Here is a 25,308-nt window from a genome sequence, read left to right on the forward strand (position 1 = left end):
AGGATCTGGACAGGCTGGACCGATGGGCTGAGGTCAACGGTATGAGGTTCAGCAAGGCCAAGTGCCGGTTCCTGCACTTGGGTCACAACAACCCCATGCAGCGCTACAGGATTGGGGCAGAGTGGCTCGAAAGCAGCCTGGCAGAAAAGGACCTGGGGGTGTTGGTTGACAGCCAGCTGAATATGAGCCAGCAGTGTGCCCAGGTGGCCAAGAAGGCCAACAGCATCCTAGCCTGTATCAGGAATAGTGTGGTGAGCCGGACTAGGGAAGTGATCATCCCCCTGTACTCGGCACTGGTGAGGCCCCACCTCAAGTACTGTGTTCAGTTTTGGGCCCCTCGCTACAAGAGGGACACTGAGGTGTTGGAGCGTGTCCAGAGAAGGGCTACAAAGCTGGTGAGGGGTCTGGAGGACAAACCTTATGAAGAACGACTGAGGGAGCTGGGGTTGTTTAGCCTGGAGAAGAGGAGGCTGAGGGGAGACCTCATCACCCTCTACAACTACCTGAAAGGAGGTTGTAGAGAGATGGGGGCTGACCTCTTCTCCCTGGTGACAAGTGATAGGATGAGATGAAACGGGTTCAAGTTACGTCAGGGGAGGTTTAGATTGGATATTAGGAAACATTTTTTCACTGAAAGGGTTATTAAACATTGGAATAGGCTGCCCAGGGAGGTGGTGGATTCACCATCCCTGGAGGTGTTTAAAAGAAGGGTAGATGGGGCACTGAGGGACATGGTTTAGAAGTGGCTTTTGTCAGGGTAGGTTAAAGGTTGGACTCGATGATCTTAAAGGTCCCTTCCAACCTCAGCAATTCTATGATTCTATGATTCTATGATTTTGGAAACCCTAAGAGCGAGCTGTTTTCTGTGGGTACAGCACAGCTACATCCCTGTTGGTAGCAAAACAGACTTGTCTTTGCCCTGCTGCAGAGCAGTATGTGCTTATGGGACAGCCCAAATCAGGCAGAGGTTTGGGGGCCTCGTACTTGGATTTTCTTTCTTTTTTTTAAAGGTGAGTAAAAGCATGTTTCTAGCCCCCATTGTTGCAGCAGAAAGCTTCAAAAATGACCCCTGCTGAGATGATGTGGAGACATCTCAGCATTCGGCAGCTGGAGGCAATGGCTGGAAAGGCAGGAGCAGCCCCCGGCTTCGCTTGGGTTAGTGCTGCGATGCCCATGAGATGCTGCTGCCGCTTGCCCACAGTGCCATGAGTGTGCCCTGAAAAGGAAAGGACCAAGTATGTCCATGGACCCAGCTACGTGACCAGGGGTGAGTACGCAGCAGGAGAGGCCCCTGCTGCCAGCAGTGTCTGCAACTCTGTTTGGAGAGAGGACTCAAAGCGCCCCTGCCCCTCCTGAAGGAACTGATGGGCACTTGAAGTTCTTTCAGGCACTTTTGCTGACCACAGAGGGAAGGCTGCCCTGCAGCTTCTGCTTCTTCTCAAGTTGCGTGGTGGGCAAGCCCTTGACAGCCTGCTTTTAGAAGGCAAGTGATGCCCAAGATGCTTCAAGCTATGCATCTCCTAAGGACCGGTTTGCTCTGATTGCTGTCTCTTTTAAGGTAAGAATTTAAAGCCTTGCTGATACAGTGCAACCACTGATGCTCTACTGAGTCTTGAGGGGCAGTGTTTGTGCTGCCTTTGGATTCTGCGTGAGCAAATGGCTTACACTTGAAATACAGCATAGGCCAGAACACTTCAATTTGGTTGTTCCACAGATGAATCTCTTTCAATGAAACTGGCCACAGGAAGATACTAATTAAGGAGACGGAAGAAGAGCCCAATTTGGTAACTGGAGTAATTCAAGACATGACTAGCAGTGTAAAACAAAATCATGCCTGAACTACTGGAGCATTTCTCTTTTGGAGGGTTTTGTTTTTTTTTTCAATAGGAAACAAACCCAAAACTCTGAAACTTGGATGATGTCATAAAACAGAGTAACTGCTGGTTAGATGGCTTCAGTCCAATGCAACACTTTCTTCTGAATTATGATAATGCCAAAATAATACATGATTTGATTTTCAAGAAAAACAAGAAACTCATATTATTAACTTGGCGTAATGCAAATTTACTTTAATATTTCCTATGTCATTTTAGATGTGATGGTAATCCTTCATATTCATGCCGTAGAATAATAATGACCGAGATTGTTATAACAAAAGTTGTAACAATAAGAGACAAGAATTTTATTTTTTTTTTAAAAGAAACAAAATCACTTGGTGATTCCAAGTAGCTTGTGTATCGGGCAATTCGGCATAGATGCTTCCCGAGTGATGGTGAATATTATATATGGAAACATATTTCTCTTTTTTTGACAGGATGAAAGGGGAAAGCACGGACAATTGTTAAGTAATTAAATGGTAGCACTGAGGAAGCAGCAGAATGAAATGCAAGAACTGCCTCAGTGAGCAAGTAGCTGTTTTGCTTACCGTGAAGTCTTTGGTACAGACACCTGCTTTCAAGGGTATTTTTCATTTGTGAGTCTTTGTATAATAATGTAGAGTTTCTCATTTTTTATTTTCTGAAGTAGTCTTGTTTTCTGTCTGTTATTTGCAACAACATATTAGGGAGTTTTAGAGTCAATTTTTTAAGAAAAGATGTACAAAAATATTTCTCTTTAGTTTTGTGTGTTAAGCTCTAGTTTTACATTTTGTTTTTAAAGTATCGTGAGGACAAGGGAAGTGATTTTGAAGGGCAATGTCCTGTACTAAAGATTGAACAATGCAGGTTTTAAATATGTACTTAATAAATTAGGTATCGTTACTATTGGGGGGGGCGGGGTGAGGTGCAGGAAAATTAACACCTGGACATATTTTTGCACTGGCATAAGTATGGAATGAAAGCTCGGCAAAGCGATTCATTGTTCCTGCTTTGGCAGGGGGGTTGGACTAGATGATCTCCAGAGGTCCTTTCCAGCTCCTGCCGTTCTGTGATTCTGTGATTCTTAAGTAGAAGGAGCGTAGCAGTGCGGGCTCACAAAACGCTTGGAGTTCTGTTGCAGTTGGTAACATCAGAGCAGCCACAGCAGAGGAAACCAAAGGTCCAGCCCCTTCCGTACCTTCACCCCCACAGTGGCCAAGAGCAAATGCTGCTCTTTGGGAAGAGCGTAGCCCCAGGTGAGCGTGGGGAGCATCTCTGTCCTCCCGTGCTCACCAGGTGGTGGCTCTGGGATTTCCTGGCCAGCGGTGCTATCCTTGCGGGATTTATTTTCCATGAATGTATCTAATTGCTTTTCTAGCTCTTGTAATGTTTTGGTGTCCAGAGCATCCTGTGGCGATGAGTTCCGCAATTTAAGGACAGCCTGCATGGAGAAGGTTTTTTTGTTTGGACTAATCCCTGACGAATTTTGCGTGATGCCTTCTAGCTCTGCTGCTGCTTTCAGGCCCCATGGGGCTGCAGAGAGGGCACAGCCCGAATTGGGGTACCTTCAGCTCCTGGCATGTCCCTACTCATGGAGGAGACACGTTCCTGCTGCTCCGAACAACTTTTGTAGCCAGTTGGTGACTTTCCATTTTTAGCCTGGTAGAGTGTGTTTGTACACTGAGTTTTCTAACTCAGACTCTGAAACTGTAGAAGTTCATTCCTTGTTCAGATTCTTTGTGGTCTGTATCTTAACTTTTGCATTCAAAAAAAATTACAGTAGAAACTCAATTTTATATTTAAATTGTTTAATTCTATGGTATAATCAGTCAATTTTTGCATTAAAGATTTAATATGGAAATAATGTAATGTCATTCTGAACTCTAAGTAAACTGCCAACAGTAGTTAAGTTTATTGAAAAATGTATTAGATTTACCCTCTTCTTGGTAAGGAAGCAAATTCTAGCATGACTTCCTGCTGAAACACCTCCCTAAAACTGGTACCAGAATTTTGATTTCTGCACTATTGAACTATAGCCCACACTAGACGTGGATCTTTTCACTGTCTAATCAGGTTATGTCCCATTAATCCAGCTCATTTCCTGTGTTTGGATGTGTCTATTCTATGGATGGTAGTGGATAGCACCTACCAGTAAATGTCTGTACATTACTTGACAGTCTGGAGAGCTGCAAGTCCCAGAGGAAGACTTGGATGGATAATACCAGTTTTTATGGCCTCAGATGAAGGTAACTTTAAACTGCTTATGATTAAAATTATACTGCTAAGGAACGATTATCTCAACTGAAGGTTTGTGTAAATAGAAATAGCTGTATTTTTTCTTATCTAGTCTTTATGAATCCATGTCTGTGGTTAGTACGTAAGCGTGTCCAAGCCTGCTGTTTGGTGGATGAGTATGGCAATGGAAGTTCGGGTTAGTTGGTTCGTAGGCCAACAGCTCTCGCTGAATGTCCCACCTACTCTGCTGCTGCTCAACAAGACTTTCTGTTCTTCTTCTTGACCTGCCTGCAGCAGCGCTCAACTGCTCACGAGACAGCCATGATCCACTCTACTTTCTCCCACCCTTGCAGATTTTAAATTCTTTGCATTTTCTGCATATAAATAGCAAACTGTGTTTCCAGCAGTTGAGTGGGAGCCGCCCTCCTTGCAACGCCTGTATTTAGCTGTTCTGAAAGGAAACTTTCAGGGTCATTTTGAATATGTCATTGTTTAGTCTTGGAAGGCTTGCATGTGATTTTAGCACCTATGAGCAATGCCCGGTGTAGAGCACCAAGAGGAAAACCTGTCCATGAACAGGTATGGTGCGGACAGCAAAGACTGTGTCCAGCATTCATGACCAACACCAAGAGCTGCGAAACTGGTGCCTCTGTATGGACGAAGGCAGTGAAAAGACTGTTTGTCGTTTTGTTAGAAAAGGGCAGAATGAAGGGGCACACTAAAGTCCACTTTGGCTGTCGCAGAAAGCAGCCAGGAAGCAAAGTGCTCTGCAGTGGTTCTTCCCCCAATGCTGCTGGGGAGATGCTGAGGAGAGGAGAGGTCCCCATCGGAGAGCCTGGGGAAAGCATGGACCAACACATCTTTGCAAAGGTTCTCACATATCAGTGGCTATAATGGGACAATGGGAATTAAAATTATTACCTAAGAGACATGCTGGAAGGAGTACCACTTCCTTTGCTCTGCGAAGGCAGCCTGGTGGATCAGAGAACTGTAACCAAGTGCTTCCCTGCATCTGCACTGGTGAAATTAGGAGCAAAAGTCCTAAGTAGGTTGGCTTCACAAGCAGCTCCAGCTCTCTCCTCTCCTTGCCAGGCTGATGTTGCAGTAGTCCCTGACCACAGCGGAGAAGCTGAGGCCAATCACAGCCACAACAGAAATTGTGTAAGGAGGGTGCAGAGCAGACACCCTTGAATTCCCTTCCCAGCAGCCTCTGTCTTTGGCTGGGGTAAAAAAAAAAAAAAAAAACAACAAAAAAACCTCCCCTAACACAACAGGGAAAATATCTCAAGCGGGAACTTTGTCGTGAACACTCTGATGGCTCGTCACTGCAGTAAGATATATTAAAAGGCAGCGCTTCTTACCACAACCTAGTGAATGACATAGGAAGGAAAGATCATAGACAAGTTATTCTTATTTTTCCTTCCATGATAGTTTTAGCTGAATCATGAAGGAATTTGAAACATTGTGGGGAGTGCACTAAAACAGAAGATGAGCTAAAAGGATTTGGCAGTACTTAAATGCATTTCAGCTCTTCCCCAGACTATGATGCAGTCTATAGAAAATGCAAGCACACTTTGCCTGGAGACATCTAGTACGGCAAATTAGGTGTAAGAGTGAGCTGATGTAGTAATCCTGAAATGCTATATCCGAGTGTGCTCTGAAATATGCCTCTTATACTATTTTAAAAATACTTTTCCTGTTATAGTGCATGTGAAGATCGCTGGGCAGCCAGCTCCAAATAGGCACAGAGAGGAGAGCTGCAGAGGCAAGTTATCTCCACATCTCATCGTCCGAGGCATAGCAGTGCCATTAAGGATTTCTCCTTGTGTTTTGTCCTGTCCTGTCATCTGGCTCCCTTCTGAACCTGCCAAGAAGTGGTTTTGTTGGTTTGTTTCTTCATGTGATTGTTGAGCTTTTTTCTCAGATACCGTTGCTAGCAATGACTTTGAGACGTGATTCCTTTAGACAGCAATGTCTGGCAATCTCGAGCTGAAACACACCTCTATAATCCCTTGAGCTTTTAATGTTTTGATATTTTTTCACTATCTGAATGTGTTTTTTCAACTGATTTTACCATGAACATAAGAAATTTTAAGCCTCTGTAATGAGAATTATAGCTCCCGTATTACAGTAACATACACTGTAATTGTAGCATAATTTAATGTGTGAAGTTTCATAGACAGCTATAATAGATATTCTATGGTGAACAGTTTTTTCATAGAGAAACCTGATGTTTAAAATATACTATTTATTAATATATATAATAGCAAAACTGCTGGAAAACATTTTTCTCACGTTATCGGGGACTGAGAAAAGTTATTTTCTTTCAAGTATGAAAATTTATCAGAGAAAAGCCACAACTTCAGATCCCTGTGTATGTCCTCCCCCCCAGGTGTATCCCTGTGTATATATCTGCTATGCCTGAAGCTGCCATTGAAGTTAATGGCATGTCTGTTCATGAAGGTCTTTTGAAATTGGATAATTACACTGTCCTGAAAGCAACTCTCTAATTGTCCTTAGTGAAAGCGGCGTGTGCCTCTCTTACTTTTTTGTCTCAGACTCTTAGTTGTACCAGCAGAACTGCTGCAATTGTGCTCAAGCTCTAATTGTCTGTGGAAGACTATAAGGAAAATAATTATTCATCTTTGTAAGAATAATGAAGGCTTAAAAATGATTGTACGAAACACTGAACATCACTATTCTGTGCACCTCTTCCACTTGCTGTGGTAAATAAAACTGAGCATTTCACCTTAGCGCTGAAAATATTCAGGACTCAACCTGAGAGGGCCCAGGATAACCTGATGTTGGGCCCTGCTTTGTGCAGCCTATGGGACCAGGTATCTCAAGAAGTCCCCTCCAAGTGGGACTCTTCTCTGGTCCTACAATTCTAAGATAGTGCCACCTAAACTATCACAATAAATTTAATAGGAAAATTGCCAGCTACTAGCTGTCAGCTGGGAACCACTATGGTACACAGTAGTTTTGATTTGGACGAGGAGGGACATTTCAGCCCTCGTTGAGAGTTATTTTTGATCATGGAGTCAACTTGGTCTTTAAATTTTAGATTATTCTTATCTCCTGAGCTTGATCACGTTCTTCATAAACCATCTAGCTGGTGTGCCTGCCTCTGTTCAGAAATACCCTGGTATTCCGATAATAGGTTAACATTTTTCGTTTGTATAAATCAAAGCCAAACAAATATTCCATCTCCGACTTGCTTGTTTATTCTGCTGTGTTTGGCCTGTGCATTGTTCTTAGCTGTGATCCCCATTCCTTCCCTGCCTCCTCCACTGGCGCAGGTGGGAAAATATGCAGTGACTCTGAATAAACCTGTGAAAATCCTTAGTGCTTTCAGTGGCCTGAACAAGAAACACATTTTCAAATTCCTCTGAGTTTTGGTGACATCCACCTTCAGCTCGGAATTCAGCTGCTTCTATGTTTCCTCACTGCAGCCTGTCAGAAGCAGACTTAACTTATTACTCCTCTCTGTGAATTTCATCTGTTTGCTCTTCCTTCTGGCTGTTTGTGTTTCCCTTCCCTGTTGAGAGAAAGCCCTCCAAAAAGCTGGCCAAAATGCACTTTGTCTCTGCAGGTAGCCTCATCCTTGTGATAGCCTGTGCCAGTCTGGGGTTTCCTGCTGTACCTCATTTTCTCTTTCTTCCCAATTTGTGGTAGCATGTAACAGGAGATTGGCCTGATGCTCTTCAGTACCTGAAGGGGGCCTACAGGAAAGCTGGGGAGGGGCTGTTTGCAAGGGCATGTAGCGATAGGACAAGGGGCAATGGTTTTAAACTAGAGCAGGGTAGGTTTAGATTAGACATTAGGAAGATGTTCTTTACAATGAGGGTGGTGAGACACTGGCACAGGTTGCCCAGAGAGGTGGTGGAGGCCCCATCCCTGGAGACATTTGAGGCCAGGCTTGATGAGGCTCTGAGCAACCTGATCTAGTTGAAGATGTCCCTGCTTACTGCAGGGGGGTTGGACTAGATGGCCTTTAGAGGTCCCTTCCAACCCAACACATTCTATGATTCTATGATTCTGTGATTCTGTGATTAGAGATAAGCTTTCAGCATACCCCTTTCAACTGGTTCTAGGGCATCTCCCCACCTGGGGATGCAATTTTGGCATCAAGCACACCTTTGTTGCAGGAGCTCTGCTCTCCTGCTTGGCAGCAGTCAGGTGCTCTAAGCAACAAGTCAGTAGCCGCTGTGTATCATTTCATACATGTCTTTTGAATTAATAAAAAGCAGAAATCAATTATATTCGCCAAAAGGTACTATTGGTATGATTGACCAAATTCTTTTTCTAGTCTTGGAAGAAAGCACAGATTTTGTACCCCAAAGTAGAATCTGGCCCACTGAATTTTAGCCATCTAAAAGTAAGGTAACTAGTCTGAGTCATCTTTACTTTTTCTAGGGTTAATGGAGAGAAGTTGTCATCTCCAGTAAACGCTATATTCCACTTAACTAGGATAGGGTGAAGTGCCCTTTGATGTGTCTAGCATGAGGGAGCCCAGATAGCTGGCTTAGATATGGATGTTCTTAGTATCTGAAATCATGTGAGATGGAGCCCACCAGAAGGAATCGCGGTCTAAATCTGCAAACCCACCCTAAGGTGCAAACCTACTTAGCATACTGGATAAGCTTCATGAAAGCGTAGGCTTCTGTGTAGCATCATCATCAAAAATCTTCCTGGAAGAGGTTTAGAAAAGGGTTTGAAAGAGCAAAGGCAATTGTTTGATACATGAGAACAGGAGAGCGGTTCTGGCAGACTGTAACAGAGATGGAATTATTGCATCCACCCCTCCTGCTACCTCCACCCCCAAAATCTGAAAACTTCCTGATTTGTGTTCATCAATAATTAAGAGCCCATCAGCAATACTCAGAGGGAGCTTGCATTGCACTTCTGAGCAGCCAGTTAGTAATGTACGGTGGAGAGATCCTCTTTTTCAAATCCCAGGGCTCCAGGCCATGCAATGCTAGTATTGCATTTTCAATTAGCTTCTGAGTGAATGCTTGGCATATGTAGAAGTGAACTGGTACACAATTAGCTTATTGTTCCTTTCAGCTTTGTGCTGAGAGGATCTGAAGGACTGCAGAAGAGAGGGGAGAGGGGAGGGAAAAAAAAAAAAAAGTAAATAGCCAAGCTGTCGGCATCTCCGTGGATGTGGAATAAGGGAGTTGCTCGGCTCACGCAGATTCCTGTGCTAAGTCGGGACTTACAGCTGTTACTGAGGAGCACCCAGCCTGGCTGTGGGGAGGGTACCCGGGGAGCGGCGCAGACCGAGTCTCCAGCTCCAGGCTCTTCTCTCGCCTGACTCACCTCAGCATCACGATGGAGCCCAACAGCCCTAAAAAAATACAATTTGCTGTGCCGCTGTTTCAGAGTCAAATAGATCCCGAGGCAGCTGAGCAGGTAAGGAAGATGAGTTTCTTTTGGTGTTTTGAGGGAATGGGGTAGGAATGGGGGCAAGATGTGGGGTGAGAACAGGTAATATTTGTGGCCTAAACGCGTTTCTACCTTATAGTAGTGTAACTATAGATTAAATGCTCTGGAGGTTATAGCAGAGTCCGGGTAGACCCAAAGAGGGAGGAGGAGAAGTCCTCTAGCCAGAACAAGGCTGCTTTACCTTGGGTAGATTTATTCAGTATATATTTGTTGTGCCTTTTCTATAACTGGGCTTGCATCCTAATACATACATTTCGCATGAATACACACTCTCAACAAATCAACTAAAGTGTATTATTTGTACATGAAGCTGATAATAGGTACCAAAGGGAAATATTGCACAGAAGGCAGTTTATTTACCATTCATTTTAACATGAGAAAATGCGAGTGTGGGTTCTGTTTTGCACAATAGTTATCACTTCCGTTACCTCCTGTATTTTTATACAGTCTTCTTCATGTCATTGTTACATTGGTTTATATATTTGAAATATATATAAGTGTAGAAATATGCCTGACTTATGTCTGCATTGGAATTATTTGTGTGCTATTTTAGGTTTTGACTCACTCCCAAACATACACATACATATAATATATATAGCAATACAGACGTCTAAGGAGGAAAAAATATCTATTATTGCATACAGATATGCATAGATGTGCATAAAGAAGGACGCAGAGAATCTTATGAGAAAAGCTGGTTAAATCATAATTAGGTGACCCAGTATATTTCTCTCAGTCCAAGTCCTTCTTGACATTTGCTTCTATTTTGGTAAGTCTAGTTTTAGATGATAGCAGGGGAATATTATAACCTTGACAGTTCCACGCCATTAGCTATGAAATTATTTGCACCTTTAGGACAGGTATCTGGTTTCCTGAATATTCTGATGTCGTGTCTCTTAAAAGGCAGCCGCCTTTGCCAGAAAACGATGAGTTGTGAGTGACCACTGAATGAAGAAATACTAGAAGGGTGCAGGAGAGAATTGGTGCGGGTCTTCATTTTGTCCATAGGTACTTCTGAGCTGTGAGATGTCTATACCTTAGGGAACAGTCCTGCAATGAATTCAAGAAGGATGTGTTCTGATATTTTTCTGAAATCCGTGAGAACCGTAGGATTAGGATTTCCTGGAATTCCCATGGCTTTTAAAATGATGTAGCCCAAATTCTGCCCAGTATTTATGGGCAGTCCTTTTTTTATGTTGTGAGTTTAATTCCAAGCCCTCTGCAGTTTCACTGTGGGTGTGTGATGAAATTAAAGTAGTAAATTCTGCTGTCAGCTACAGTTACGCTAATCTGGAATAAACCCATTAACCCTGATGATGTAATTTTCCATTTACACCTCCGAAAGCAAAATTTGAACCCAGCTAAATACAGATGTTGGCTCAGCAACTGAAAAAGATCAAACACACTGACATTGAGGTTTTGTGTCAGAATGGTTCCTGGTTTAAATACTCTTGTTCCCCCTCTTGAATTCAGTAAAATATCAATAGCCTGGAGGCTTCAGTGAAGTAACACAAAGCTTTCAATGCAAATGTGTGCATTATAGGAGGGTAGTCCAATATCATGTAGTTCAACCAGTGTTAATGGAACAAAAGGACTTAACTCTGAAGGAAAAGGAAATGAACTCTGAATCAGAAGAATTGCATACAATTCGGGATTATATATTGATATGTAAAGATCTATTGTATAGTGTTCTTTGAAAATATTGTTCTGAAAGTCTTAAGTATTGTTTTTCTTTAGTTAAAGAACACTGGTAACGCCTCTGGCCACAATTTAGAAATATCATCAATTCATTGGAAGGCATACAAGCAATATCAACTCTCAGTTGCACTTAAAAAATATTAATGATTACTTGTGAGAGCTATGACAGTACTAGGTATTTGCACACATAAGCTCATTTTTCTGAAGCAAAGCTAAATGTTAGTATTTTAAGATATGACTGATACATGTCAGCAATACATGTCCAAAAACTTATTCAGGATGATTGCAAATCCTAAAGGTATTTTGGAAAGCTCTCTCCCATGCCTTTGCTTTCCATGTACAAGCAGCAGCATGACCCTGATCACTGTCAGACCAGACAAGCAGTCAGTAAGACAGTGACGTGCTGCTGTTCTTTAAATATTTTCATTCTTAACTTTGCCTGGTCTATACTCAGGAGTCCACCAGATAGATTTTTTGCTTTGGGTGCGGAGGAGTTAGTGGACCCCAATGACTCTCTTTGGTTTATGCATGTTACAGATCAGGAAAAGAAGGCCTACACCAGCATCCCTCGTCATCATGAATGAACACGTGCCCCCAGGTAAGTGCCAACATACCTTCTAAACCAGGGAACTTGTATACACAGGATTGTCTGCAAAGTGGTTTTATTAACTACATGGTTTTAAAATCCAGCATTAATTTTGTAGCACTACATATCAAATAATGGATCTTGGAGTAAACCCCATGAATACGTGTAACTCTTGGCCTCCAGATAATGTCAATAATTTTGGGATTTTATCCTCCCTGTAAATCTTTTGTTGTATGTACAAGGAGAATATGACCCTGATCCAGCCCTTCCATCCACAAACCTTTTCTTTCCCTGAGTGGATACCATGGAGATCCACGAAGTCCTAGTCTGGGTTTTCCAATCTCTAGAGATACCAGGGTGGCGCTAGGGCTAACTCAACAAAGCGAATCGCTTCAGCAAAACAGGTTGTTTTCTAGTTTTCTGATGAAACATGTGATGTCTGTTTTCATTATTCCTTTTCGACTGTGGCTACATTATCTTCATCCAAGACTCCTCCCAGAAGATTTTCTGTGGGATGGGACAATTTGAGGCTGCAACATACTTTGTCATATAAATGTGAATTCAGAAAGACTCTTTAATAAGCTGTTTAGGGAGTATTATAAGCAAAAAAGCTCAGCAAAAATGGATTGCAGGAAAAAGCCCTCAAGACATAATCCCTTTGAAACACACTACCTACTTTATATCAAACTTTTATATAGTGCTCTGCAACATTTTTTTCCTGCCTTATCTCTTCATCACCTGAATCTTTTTTTAAAAGCAGTTCAGTCTTTTTCTCGCTGATGTGTCTCGCAGGCCATTACTGTATGCACTGGCACCTCAGTGAAACAAAACCACCTTAGCTCTATTAGAGTCTCCGCTTACTGCACTGTGCTGCAGGTCTCCACTTCTGGTTAACATCGCCAGTAGCTGAAGTTCCTCAGAAGGTGCAGAAAAAAACATTTAGAGAGCCCTGCTCTCGGGGTTGAGGTCATTACAGCACAGCACACAGATTCGTGAGGTTCAAGCCTGACATATGGTTCAGGTTATGTTCTTTTGACCCTGAGAGTGACCCATGAGTCACTCTTGCTGCGGGGCTAACACCAATCCCAGTTTGGAGAGTAGCTTTCTGGCCTGAATTTCAGGCAGTTCAGCTCTCAGTAATGGTGCACAAAGATCTGCCTTGGCCTGACTTTCTTTCCCTTAATGGGATCTACAGTGGCTGTGTTGCTAGGCCTTGATTTAAAGCAAATTCACCTTGGCTGGTCATGTCTTTTGCAATTCATTTTGTACACTTTGTACCGTCATATTTCCTGTTATAAACAGATACTTGGTATAGTACCAAATCAAAACCAAACAGAGAATAAGAACTCTTTTTAATTTACAGGAAATTTTACTGTAAACAAAGTGGTGCATGTCTGTTATCTCCTTTCCTGCAATGTTCATAATAAATCTTTAAATAAATCATTTTTATTATGAGTCAGGATTGCTGCAAGTATCAGTCAACTTCCATATAAGCCCAAGAGCTTGTCTATTCAAGTTCACTTACTTATATTTATTCATTTAGATATTATTCCCTCTTACTAGATACTGGAAACTAATATCAATGAAGGTATTCTTGGTTAAATTATAGTCTTGTCTTGTTTTTTAATTTTCCATGAACTCAGGTTAAAAATGAAAACTTTAAAAGCGCCTTCGTTTTCCTGCACCTCACCCTGTGGTTTATGCATGAGCATGCGTGTGCCTATTTCCATATGGTATGCTTGATATGAGCAAGTGTTTTGAATGGGGTGTGCGCATGTAGCTGTGTAAACCCACGGAGTACAAGGACTGCAAAGACAAATTGGAAAGGCAGAAAATAAAGTTGAATATACTTATGGGCTTGATCTTGCAAGGTGCTGTGTATTTTCCGAAATTATTGTCTACCTTCAACTTTCAGAGGAGTCAGCTAGTCCTAGGGGCTCTTTACACCTTGCTGATTAAACTCCAAATGCTGGTCTCTTACTGGATTTTGAATAGAATTCAGTGTGATGCCAGATAACAATTTGTGTCCAAAAATGTTAAAATTCACCACTGTATGTGTTTACAGTGAATAAAATAATAATAGTAAGTGTACGAACTGGAAACTCCAGCAGATTGCTTTAGAAGCATGATTCCTGAGGTCAACGGGGAAGCTGAGCAGCAGAGAATTTACAGCGATATGGTCAAGGCCACCTATTAAATTAGAGCTGGGATAGACCAGAATCCTGTCTCTTGAATTTTACCCACTGGAGTACTCCAGTTCCCTCATTAGGAGCAAACAGCTAGCGAAGGATATGCTTCCAAGGGTTTGCAATGTGTCCCCTATTGCCATTCTAAATGTTTGGATGCCCCTGCAAAGTTTACTCAAATTATCTAAACTTCTTTTATTTTGAAAAACAGACACAGGCATTTTCTAAGAATCAGACTTTTCTATAGCCTTTTGTTGCAGCTGCTTCTGATTGCAGCAGGAAAAAAGCAGCATTTTTGTGGTATTCTGGTGCTCTGGATGCAGACCCATCTGGAAACCAGAAGGAGGTAAAATGTGTTTGGACATTTCAGAACTTTATAATAAATTCAGTTTGAGTTGTGCTGTACGAAGATCTGAAATAGCTGTTTTCTAAGTCTTCTCATCCATCCCTGGTGTCTAGTACAGCTTTGACAGAAATCTGTCTTCACTGATTTAGGTCAAGTCCATTGTGCTATAAAGTGAAGATGGAATATCTACTAAGCCTAAGTCATTTTATCCGATGACAGCTACTCAAAAGCTGTAAGAAGAGTCTGCTTGGCTTCCTTGCTTCCAAGGAGACAGTAAGGGCTAGACCACACTAAATGATTTAAAGACAGGTGGTAGATGTGGCTGCAGGAGCTCATACCCAGCCTTTAATGTCACTGACTGGTGCATTTTCTCCTGTTCACTCTGGTTGGCATTAAATATAAAAGTCAACAGAAGAGAAATTTGAATTGCAGCAGCAACAATGATTGCGTTGGGCAATACAGGCTTGTGAAGCAAGGTAGCAAGGAACAAACCCTTAACTCTTTCTGTAAATGCTCTGTAAAGTGCTCCATGATGGGTTATGTCACATCTGAGCAGAGAAGCTGGCGCTAGAATGTTGAGACTCGAGTTATGAAGTTACTTAACTCTATTGTGCGTCAGCTACCACCAATGGTAGCTGATGTGAGCAGCTGATGTTTGATTTCATGATATCTCATCAGTTTTACTTTTACTTGAAATTGTAAGACCCTTTTACTACCTGTGAAAGCAAAACCAAATATCCGTGGGCAGAACTACAAAAGACCGCAGCATCTCGTCCTGTGCAGGATGCCTGTGTGGGTTACTGGGGTAACCCCCTCGTATCCTGCTATGGCCACAGTTGCTCCATGTCTGTACTTTAAAAAAGGAACGTAAGCAGATGCTTAGTTTTAAAGATACGTTTAACTATTAAGCTGCCAAGAGCTTAATCCAAAAATTGCGGAAGCTCTCCTGCTTCCTCTTTCTCTTGCAATATCCTTGGAGCCACCAGAAACCGAAAATCACCATACCCTGAAAGCAACCTTTTCTGCACTGCCATACTATACTCACGACCTCCTGCCTCCTCACCAAGCACAGCAGAATAGATATGAAAATCAGTTCTTGTTATCTGAAATAGAAGTCTAACCGTGCTTTAAACTAGCAGAATACCAAACTGCGATGGCTCGAGACGCAGCTGGTGGCGTTGTAGAGAAGCGCCGGTTGAGGGAGGGAAGCATGTCAGACCACAACTCAGGTTTAATGCCATTAGGTCTCGCTGTGATCAGAAAACAATGCCGGTGTTCCTGTATGGCCTGGCCTTGTCACAGAGCCAACGCAATATCAGGCAGTCTGGCTGGCAAAGGCTGTTCTACCTGTGTCAAAGGTTTGGTCTTCTTGAAGTGTTAGAATATGGGTAAACATTCGGATAAACTTCTGCATTTCTGAACTTGCTATGTGTTTGCTGTTTCCAACTGTCCTTCCTACTCAGTTGCATGTTTTGGCTTCCTTGCTTGTAATGTAAATGTTACTCCGTGTTTGGAAATCAGAAAAGCATAGCAACGTGTTTTGGTAATTCTTCTCCAGAGCTGCCTTTTTGTATTGTGCAAATCTCATTTCAAGGCAGAAAGGGTATATTATCACTGCAAAAGAAATGTAAACATATATTCCAAGTACAACTCAAGTTTTCGGAAGGCTGGAAATCATAACTTGAAGATATAAGCAACATGTACCTGTCTCCACACAAGGAACTTGCTTGCAGCTTGTCTTTAGGCGTTAGCAGGTTTTATGTCTTGTTCCCAGCTGATTTTCCATTGTCGAGATTCACACCTTTCAGCCTGCTCCCAGTTCCCAGAGGTCTGCTGAGACGCCTCAGGAGCAGCCTCAATATTTAGTGCAGTAACAAACAGCCAGATGGGTGGTGGGAGGAAAACCTCTTCTTGCACCTGTGGCAATCCCATGGTAACCCAAAGTAGATTAGGTTTTTCCTGCTAAACTGATTCTAGATGCTCCCAGAGTTTCCCCACACGACAAATCCCATTCCCATGTAAGTGCTTTTCTGATGATGCAAACTAAACCAGCACCACACCTTTGAGGGGATAAATGCGATGTGCTCTACCCAGCATTAATGTTTGTGACCAATATTTGTTAGGTTATGCTTCTAGGTGAATGGATGTGTTCGTTTTACATTTAATGGTGACTTTTTTTTTCTGCCAAGACAAAATAAACTGGGATCAAAAAACCCTACTAGGTGGAAGGCAGCTGTTTCTGGGTGTCGTAAAGCAGTCCTGCCACACTTTCTCAGGCAAAAGTCTCACTGAAACTTGAATCAGTGGAGAACTCTTGGTCTCACAGTTCATGAAAATGGATATGTTTTTCAAAAGTGTGAGATTCTGGTAGGACATACTGCTTACTTTGGTTCAGGAAAAAGAAGGTGAATAAGCCAAATAGCTGTTTTCAATCGCAAATTTAGGCTTCTAATGTGATAACAAAGCATTCGGAAAAGAAGTACATTGATAAAAAACTGTCATTAACTGTATTTTTTTTTTGGTCAAACTAGTTGGCCTTTCTATATGCTAAATGTGGGTACCATTTAAGTTTGCTGTCTGTTTTTATTTCAGTCAAGGAGTTCGTGGAGGTATGGCGATAAGCAATGAAAAAGGTTGGTGTTCCCTTCCACTACAGGACCAGTAGAGCTCAGTGTACCTTACCAATGGCACCAGGATGCCCAGAGATCAGGCACCGTTGGTCAGGGCAGTGAGGACTTCGTGTTCTCTAGTCCTGTGCTGGAAAGGACTATCTGACACAGGGAAACAATGAAATATATGGAATAAACATTGCATAAGACCTGACAGGTGATAGGGATTCCAGAACAGAGAGGAAAGTGTCTGTGCTTGGAAATATCCTGCTGTTTGCAGGCTGATGTCTGACTGCAAATGTTCAGTGGCAAACTGCATCCCTTTTTCTTACCTATGTACACCGTGCTCGGGTGTTTTTTCGTTTGGGTTACTTTGAATTTACTCTGCAGTTCAGGCTCACAGAAGCCCCTGGGACAAGCTAAACATAACTTCCTCACACATATGCAGTGTGATAAAGACTCCATGAGCCGATCCATGAAAATAAAAAGAAAAGCTTAGGACTTAGAAAGAAAAAAGAGAGAGGAAGTGGTGATTGAGCTGGATTTTACGCAACCCAGAAATGACAGCTTACAGGGTCCAAACAGAAGCAATGAATTAAAAAAAAAAAAAAAAAAAAAGGAAAAAGCTTAAAAGCTATTCTTAGTGTCTTTCATGAAAACCCTCTATGAGCGGGTGAGGATTTTATATGTCACCATCACCACCTGCCAAAAGAGCTGCCATGGTCCCTGCAGTACAGTAATGATGGCAAGCCAGAGGCGGCTGGGCTCACCAGGCACTGCTGTGCCTGCACCAAAGGTGATCACCAAAGCAGCCAGATGCATTTTCACTATTCTTTGAGGGCATGAACATATTAGTTCACAAATATAAACATTTCCTGGGAACATTTTAGTCATGTACTTTTTTATTTATCAGTTCAGCTAAGCTCCTAATGTGTACCGTGACATTACTTGTTCCTCCTCTCCAGGCCTCCTGTTGGTTTTGTGTTGGAAGGGTACACGTCCGTGAAACTATCCGAAAGTGAAGGAGATATTTTTAGAGTTGAACCTTGCACTCTTCACCGGTTTTCCTTGTTCCTTATACAGAAGCACCATAGAAACAGCCTTCTTCCACCCCAGGAGATTATTTGCAAATCATTTTTAATATATATGGCTTCACGTTACAGATCTCCAGCTGCTTGATTATTCAGCGTCAGGACTGATAAGCTCTCAGACTGTTTACCTCTGTTATCACCTTTGTGCGTGTTGACATGACAAAGAGGTGTGCCTTGGGGAGAGAACGGCAGCCCGCACAACTGCCTAACCTGCTGGGGAAACGACTTGGAAAACTTCTAACTTTATTGCGTTCTCAAGGCTTAATATTTTGCTAGAGGAACTCTAACAGATTCGCACTGTGCAAAATACTTTTACACCTCATACAGTTTGTTTTTGTGAGAATTCTGAGTAGATGGTGAGATTTTCTATTAAAAAAATGCCTAGGTGTAATTCACTACTTCTTATAGTCAAAGTACTTAAGCTATGGGTAATCGAGCTACATGAATATACAATTTGGGAGGTTAGTGGCATTAAAAAAAAGGTTTGAATCAAAATAGGTCCAGTTTAGCCTGGAGCAAACATTCTGTTTGTATTTTAAATGGTTTTTTTAGAATGGTAAAAATTTTTAGAGAGTATTTGAAATGAAGTCCATTTAAACATCATAAGAAAAAATGTTTTGAATAAGAATATCAAATTAGTTTGTTTTGAGATTATGTTCAAATTATATTTCAATAATGTGATAATACTGATCCTTTTTTTTTTCTTTTTTTTTAGTAAGGTAATACACTAAAATCCATTAATAAATGTTTTAGCCTTGCTGAGGGGAAAAAAAACACAACACAGTGTTTGTCTGACCTCTACTATTTAGTACTTAATGCAGCACTCATTTACCATGGTGACGTGTGCGGAATAAATAGATAATGCAGACAGATGAGAGAGAATCCAGCTTTTAGCACTAACCTCATTATGTTCAGAATATTGGGGAGGGGTTGCACTTAAAGCATCAATCAAGATAGCCCCATTTATTGAGCTTTCAGAGACAAAATTTAACTCTTTATACGGAGTAACTGAAGTTAAAGCTTCACTTCAAAATACACTGAAAGTGGAAATTCAATGAATCTGGACCAAAAGCTAGCAGAGACTCTAAACAAAACGAAGCTATCAGTCATGAAAGTTTTTGCCAGCTACACCAGGCTGGACTGCAGAAATTCAGAGGGAGCGCGGGGAGGTGTGGAGCTTGGCTTTCCTCTGAGTCTGAGCTGCCTGTGTCACCAGCTGGTGGACATGAGATCAGCTGGAGCAGACAAGTCTCTTTTTACAGTAACCAAAGCAAGGGTTAATTCTAGGGTAGAATTAGACTATACGTCTATTGGAAAGAGCTCTGTTTTCCCCTTCTCTCCCTCAAAACCCTATTCATGTATCTAAAATCATCACTTCTAATCTTTTTCTTAAATGGCTTTACTGGGGGATCAATGTATTAGCATAGTAGCAGAATGAAGCACAGTTACACACTCACACTTTATTCCTCCCTGGGATACCTAGGATGCAGAAGTACGACAGGGAATTAATTTCTTGTCGTTATTCATCTTGTGGAACCAAAAAGCACTTACAGAGTTAGCAGTGTTAAGTAGGCAAATGTGCATTTTAAAGGTTACGTATTTCACCTGAGGCCATGTCCTTCATTCTGATGAGACAAGCAGAGAAGAGTCACACAGGGCTGAACACGAGCCTGAGCGAGGCAGATGGAAAATTCAATAAAGCAGCGAGTTCTATTGCACCCTACAGTACCCCATACCCTCGTACCTAGATGTCCCATAGCCTAAATATTTCAGCACTGAGCCTCCACCACTCAGAAAAGAGAAAGGCTCATGGTAACAGTATTCCCTTCAAGTCTTTCTGAAGTTCCCTGCCATAGCTGCTCTCAGACAGTGGCAGAAAGCAAAGATCTGGGTGAACCTTTCCTGCTCTTTCTTTGACCACCACCAAAGAGTGATAACTCCGTGTGGCTGCAGCGCTTGCTCCACCTTCTCCTTGTGATATTAGGATCTGCAGGGCAGATACAGGATGAGGGAGCAATTTAACCTACAAGCCTGGCAGGTCTGAATGCAACATGTTTGTATTACTGCGTGCCATTTCATAACCTATTCTCTTTGAAGTGGAATTGTACTGATGAACTAAAAAGCAATTCGGGGGAGTGAGGGGTGGTAAGGGAGAAAAAAGAATTTTCCCTTTAAAGAATTTTGATCCAGAAGATTTTTTGATCCAGATCAATATTAGGTTTTTACTGTCTCTTTCTGAAATACGGTAAGTAGACAGCAGGGTTGTAATTGTTTAGAAATGTGCTTTCAAGCACCCTAAACCGCTGATGCTAGTGTGTGGCTTAGGCCTTAATGTGTACAGCATATCCCGTAGGAGGGTGTGGAACAGCTCGTTCCATGGGAATCCCAGTGCCGTGTTTCTGACTGTGACAGTACGGGTGGAGACGTATAAAGCAAAACCCAGGGTCCCCTCTGTCTCTGGTATGTAGTGAGGTTAGTAAAAATTCTGAAAAATGCCTTTGGAAATTACAGCTGACTTAGTCTGAGCTAACAAAGTTACCCCGTCTTTTCGATCCCACCTCGGCGTGCTGATGGTGAGAATGAGATGATGGACCTTGTTTTGCTGACTCTGAAAGCTTAGAAAACAAAAAATGAATTTAAAAAAAACTGGTATTTGCATCTTCTTTTTGTAAAAAGGATCATAAACCCCAAGAAGTACTATTATTAGTAGCTCACTTGATTCATGCACAGGATGACACATGTATGTGAGGAGCTTTATGCATGTGCATTCTAACCACCAGCAAGCCGCGAGCAGTTGGCCAGGACTAGCTTTACAACACATTCTTACTGAAATCCTTGAGGTATTATTCCAAAAGGAAGGAAACTGAAAAGGCAGCAATAATAATCACTGGCTAAGGAAGAGTTTCATTGTTTTGTATTTGTTTTCTTCTCCCCTGGCAAATGTCACTTTCCAGAACGTACAATACACAACTGTTCAGCTACGATATTTTTTTAAATGGCGTTATGAGCTATAGCATGCTAAGAAATGTTTGACTTTTTTAGTTTTGGCTGCTGCTGGTGGTTTTTATTTTAGAGCTAGAACGCTGCTAGAGCTCACAAGTGAGAAAGGAGCTGCTCGCAGCGATAGCTATTGCAGCTGTAGCTCCCATACGGAGATTGCCATCGGTGGGTCAATTCTGAGCCATTTTCCATGACAATTGATTCCTGCATATAGAGCTATTAGGAAGCGGTTTAAATGTGTATCAGGGGATCAGGTAGTATTATATTTCTGGTAACCATGGATTTTTCTTCATGATCTTTGCCTCAGTTGTATTTAGATCTTCAACCTCTTCAATATGTCGTTTGAGCATAGACTGAACATACAGGAATCAAGCAGCTGGAAAGTAGGAGATTACTAACACTATGCGGTATTACTGATGAATTCATGGTTCTGGGTAACCGCCTTCTCGAGGTACTTAGCCTCCTTCTGTGTTTGAAAACACTTAATGAGCATGTTTAGTGTTTTCACAAACTAATACATTGTTACGACTGAGTCAATGGCCAAAGTAATTGCAAGCTGTTTGTGAAGTTTTTCTGTAAGTGCTTTGGTAACCTTTGGTAAAACAGTAACCATTATTTGCAAATATTTAGTAGTCCGGCAGTCTGTTTTGCTTGGGCACGTTCATTTCAGAGGGACATTTCTGCTCTTTGAACCTGTTTCTCTGAGTACGTGCTGGCAGTCACTCAACAGCTCTGGCCCTCCTCTAACCTCTCCAAAGTTGGCTTTATCTCTGCTTTACCTCCTATTTCCTTCAGGCGAGGCTTTTCTTTCACTGTCGGGTTTCAGGCCAGGTGAGGTTGTGCTGTGAGTGTGGAAGTTGCCCTTACTCTGTGCGGCAAAGATGAAATCGTTATTGACAACTGCTTTTGTGTCAGACTGGATCCTGTGCCAAAGTAACCTTACAATGGGGTGAGTTCTCCATTCTGCACAGCCGGAGAAACTTTGAGACACCACAGTGTGCTTTAGTTCTATTTGCCAGTCCTTGTCCTTTGCCTTGTTCCATATGTCTGTGAATGTCTATTTTTCCAAGGTCTTCTTGTAGTTCAGTTTGGCCCTCCAGCATCACGTGGGGCACCAAGAAATGCTGGCTGTCACTTTCTCCTTCTGGCTCATGCCTGAAAATCAACGTCACCCTGGTTTATGTTTATTTGCTTCAAGAATAAGGGAATTATTCTGATGTATATTTCAATGTTAAAGATACATTTGAATCATCCTAAATAGATATGCATAAAGGAGAGTCATATTTGTATCATCATGTATCAAAGTCTTACTTTGTACATTTTGAGACTTGAGTTTACCACCAACCTTCCCAATAGGCCAAGGATTTTAAATTTCACGTCACCAATCACAGCGGTTTTCTTGTCTCACTTATTTTTACTTAGTTGAGCGAATTAACCTGGATTTTCAAAGATGCAGTGAATATTAACGTGACTGTCATTACTTAGTATGATTAGATAATGAGTAATACTGACTAAGAAGCCAGTTTACGTATTGCTGTTCTTTCCCAGTTGCGCTAACTCTAGAACTAGTTCATTAAATCAGAAAGTAGTTTGCCTTTTATCTCTCTCTTTTTTTTTTTTTAAATTTTTTACCTTATGCTATATGTCAGGATAAAATCTTGACTTTTAAGTCAACGGCAAAACTTCCTGTTGCTTATGGCCTAATAAAGTCACTGGTAAAACAATTTTCTGTCTCTCACTTCCCTCAAAAATTCCCTTTTGCCTGATTTGTTTTGCTGATCCAGACCATAGATTATTTGCACTGAGCAGCCCTCCACGTGGGTTGACCTCCTGTGCTGGACTCGTTTTGTCTGGAGCAACACCGAGCGGGCACTGACAGAACTCCTCTTTGCAAGGGTCGGGATGTAACAGGCAGCACAGATTTGTGATTAACTTTGGAAGTGGAAAGTGGTACTTTGCTGTTAACTAAGTGGTATTCGTTTGGAATGAGTTAATTTAAGGGGGCTCTGAAGCTACATGGAGGCAGATCCTGACCTGGAGTTTCTGCACACAGTGACACCCTGTGGTCTTGCCGGAGGCTTCTCTTTACCTGAGAGATAAAAAGGAAAAAAAGACTTTTACTTACCTTGTCTTGTTCCTCTTCTTTGGTCCATTGTTCTTTGAAAGCCATCTCCATTTTCTTCAGGAAAGAGGAGTTTGTGCTGCTTAGAAAGCAACTAGAAGAAAGCAACTTCAAGCCTAGCATTGCTTATATCATGATTTAAGGTCAGTCTTTACATTAGTTAACCAAACAGAATGTTTATTTCAGGCGTAATTCTCCCTGGGTTAATTACTTTCTCTGGGAACGCCTGCCATGTCTGTAATTGTCCCCATACGATGGATGAGGGACTTCATGTCAGGAAGGTCTGCTCCATGCTCCTTGCTCACCTGAGCCTCTCATGGAGCAGGGCTACAGAACACGGCCTCTTGTGCTACAAGGAAAAGAAACTTCTGCATGGAAGGATTTTTTCATGACAGGTTTGTCCAGAAGGCCTGTTTTGTGTTCTCTCAGTCAAAGCTGAGACAGTATCAGGAAGAGCCTTACAGAGCTGGCAGCAGCTGGAAGGCCACAGAGCCAGGCAGAAGTGTAAGTCCAAGAAGGCAGACAGAAAAACTCGGTTCTTATTCACAAGAAGGGAGAAAATAAAGAACTAAATTTGAATCCTCTTCCAATGTATATTTTGAGAAGCTATATTTGATTTATGTGACTTATTTAGAATTTGTTTTGTATTTATATTCAACAGGGAAGTTGTGGATGCCCCATCCCTGGAGGTGTTCAAGGCCAGGCTGGATGGGGCTTTGAGCAGCCTGGTCTAGTGGGAGGTGTCCCTGCCCAGGGCAGGGGGTTGGAACTAGATGATCTTTAAGGTCCCTTCCAACCCAAACCATTCTGTGATTCTGTGATTCAGTGATCATAGGGAGGCATAATCAAAAGTTGAAAACAAAATGCTACAAAAAAGGATGATTTTTTTGTGCTTGTAATAATTCATGACTGCTCTGTGGTAAGGCTGCAGACCTGATTCATCACCATTTTATTCTAGTTTAATGCCAGTGAAACCAGACTGATTTCCAAGAGTCTGGCATAAAACTGGAATAACAAGGTGGTGAATCAGGCACTATAATTCCCTTTCGAGATTCATGTGGTGTAAACAAATGCATTTAGATTCACATTTGAGGTTTGTAATGTCTCCAGTTTCTTCCAAACCAGATTATGGTCTCAGAATGTATGTTTCAAAGAAATTTTGATCCGTGTAATTTATGAGAGGTGGTTTTATTTCATATTCTTATGTCTGTGCAGTTGAAAGTGGGTCCTTGGATACTGTCTGTGTGGTGTTCAGAGATATAGATGCTGCTTGGATCAGATGCTGTTGTGTGTGTTGGGAGGAAAAGGATGATCATTCTTTTCATTTAGAGGTTGACTTTGAGCACCATTAGGAAGGATTTGGTCTAACATAGGAGACTGCTGCCCCTACTCTCAGTACTAGTAATGGCAAATTGAATATTGAAGGTGGGAAATAGAGAGCTATGTAAATATAAATAGGCTCATTTACTTGGAAGGAAAATTTTACATGTCCAAACAGCTGATTCATCTGGCCTGTGGCATTTCAGTGAACTAGGAAGGGCTGGTTACAGTCAGGAGCTAATGGGGAAAAGGCACTGTACAATCTGTGCAGGCCCATGCTACGTACCTTAACTGCAAACGCCTGATAGAATAAGCATGCAAATGCTTGTGTATATAGCAAATTCCTCTCTCCCCTATGTTTCTATTAATATTTCCTATACAAATCTTGTTATTAGTGTTCCCTAAAGGGCCAGACAGTAATTTAGATGCCGATTAGAGTGTGAGATGCAGCAGAACTGCGATGTACGCACTCTCTTGTCAGCACTTGACGGAGGAGGGGAGCAGACCCTCCAGCTACGTTTACCGCAGCAGCTGGGATACTGGAGTTTAATGAGGTGCTTTTGCAATGTGAAGATTTTCAGAAACATATACTCATGCCAGGAGGGCTTACCAGGGTATTTTTTTGTAATTAAATGTAATTACATTTATACCCATAGTCAAGTTTTCTTCGATAGATATAGGCAAATAAAAACCAGCAAGCAAAAGTCAAACAATTAACTACATAAGCATTTTTTTATGTTTGCCTTTTGGGACTTTTTTCCTTTTCTTACCTCAGTGGTTTAGTAAAAAGCGATGAGATCCTAGCTGATCT

The 25,308-nt window shown here is 41.9% G+C and overlaps 1 protein-coding gene across 1 annotated transcript in view; it reads left to right on the forward strand.

Moving 5' to 3' along the window:
• Window positions 1-9,053: 9,053 nt before the first annotated feature.
• Window positions 9,054-25,308, forward strand: part of PPP1R1C (protein phosphatase 1 regulatory inhibitor subunit 1C) — a 54,731-nt gene continuing 38,476 nt past the window's right edge. Inside the window, 3 exon segments of the mRNA XM_063341437.1 lie at window positions 9,054-9,379; window positions 9,382-9,506; window positions 11,775-11,835. Coding sequence (XP_063197507.1) covers window positions 9,256-9,379; window positions 9,382-9,506; window positions 11,775-11,835 — 310 coding nt within the window. The 5' untranslated portion in view covers window positions 9,054-9,255.

Source organism: Chroicocephalus ridibundus, chromosome 7, assembly GCF_963924245.1.
Source record: "Chroicocephalus ridibundus chromosome 7, bChrRid1.1, whole genome shotgun sequence".
Lineage (NCBI taxonomy): Eukaryota > Metazoa > Chordata > Aves > Charadriiformes > Laridae > Chroicocephalus > Chroicocephalus ridibundus.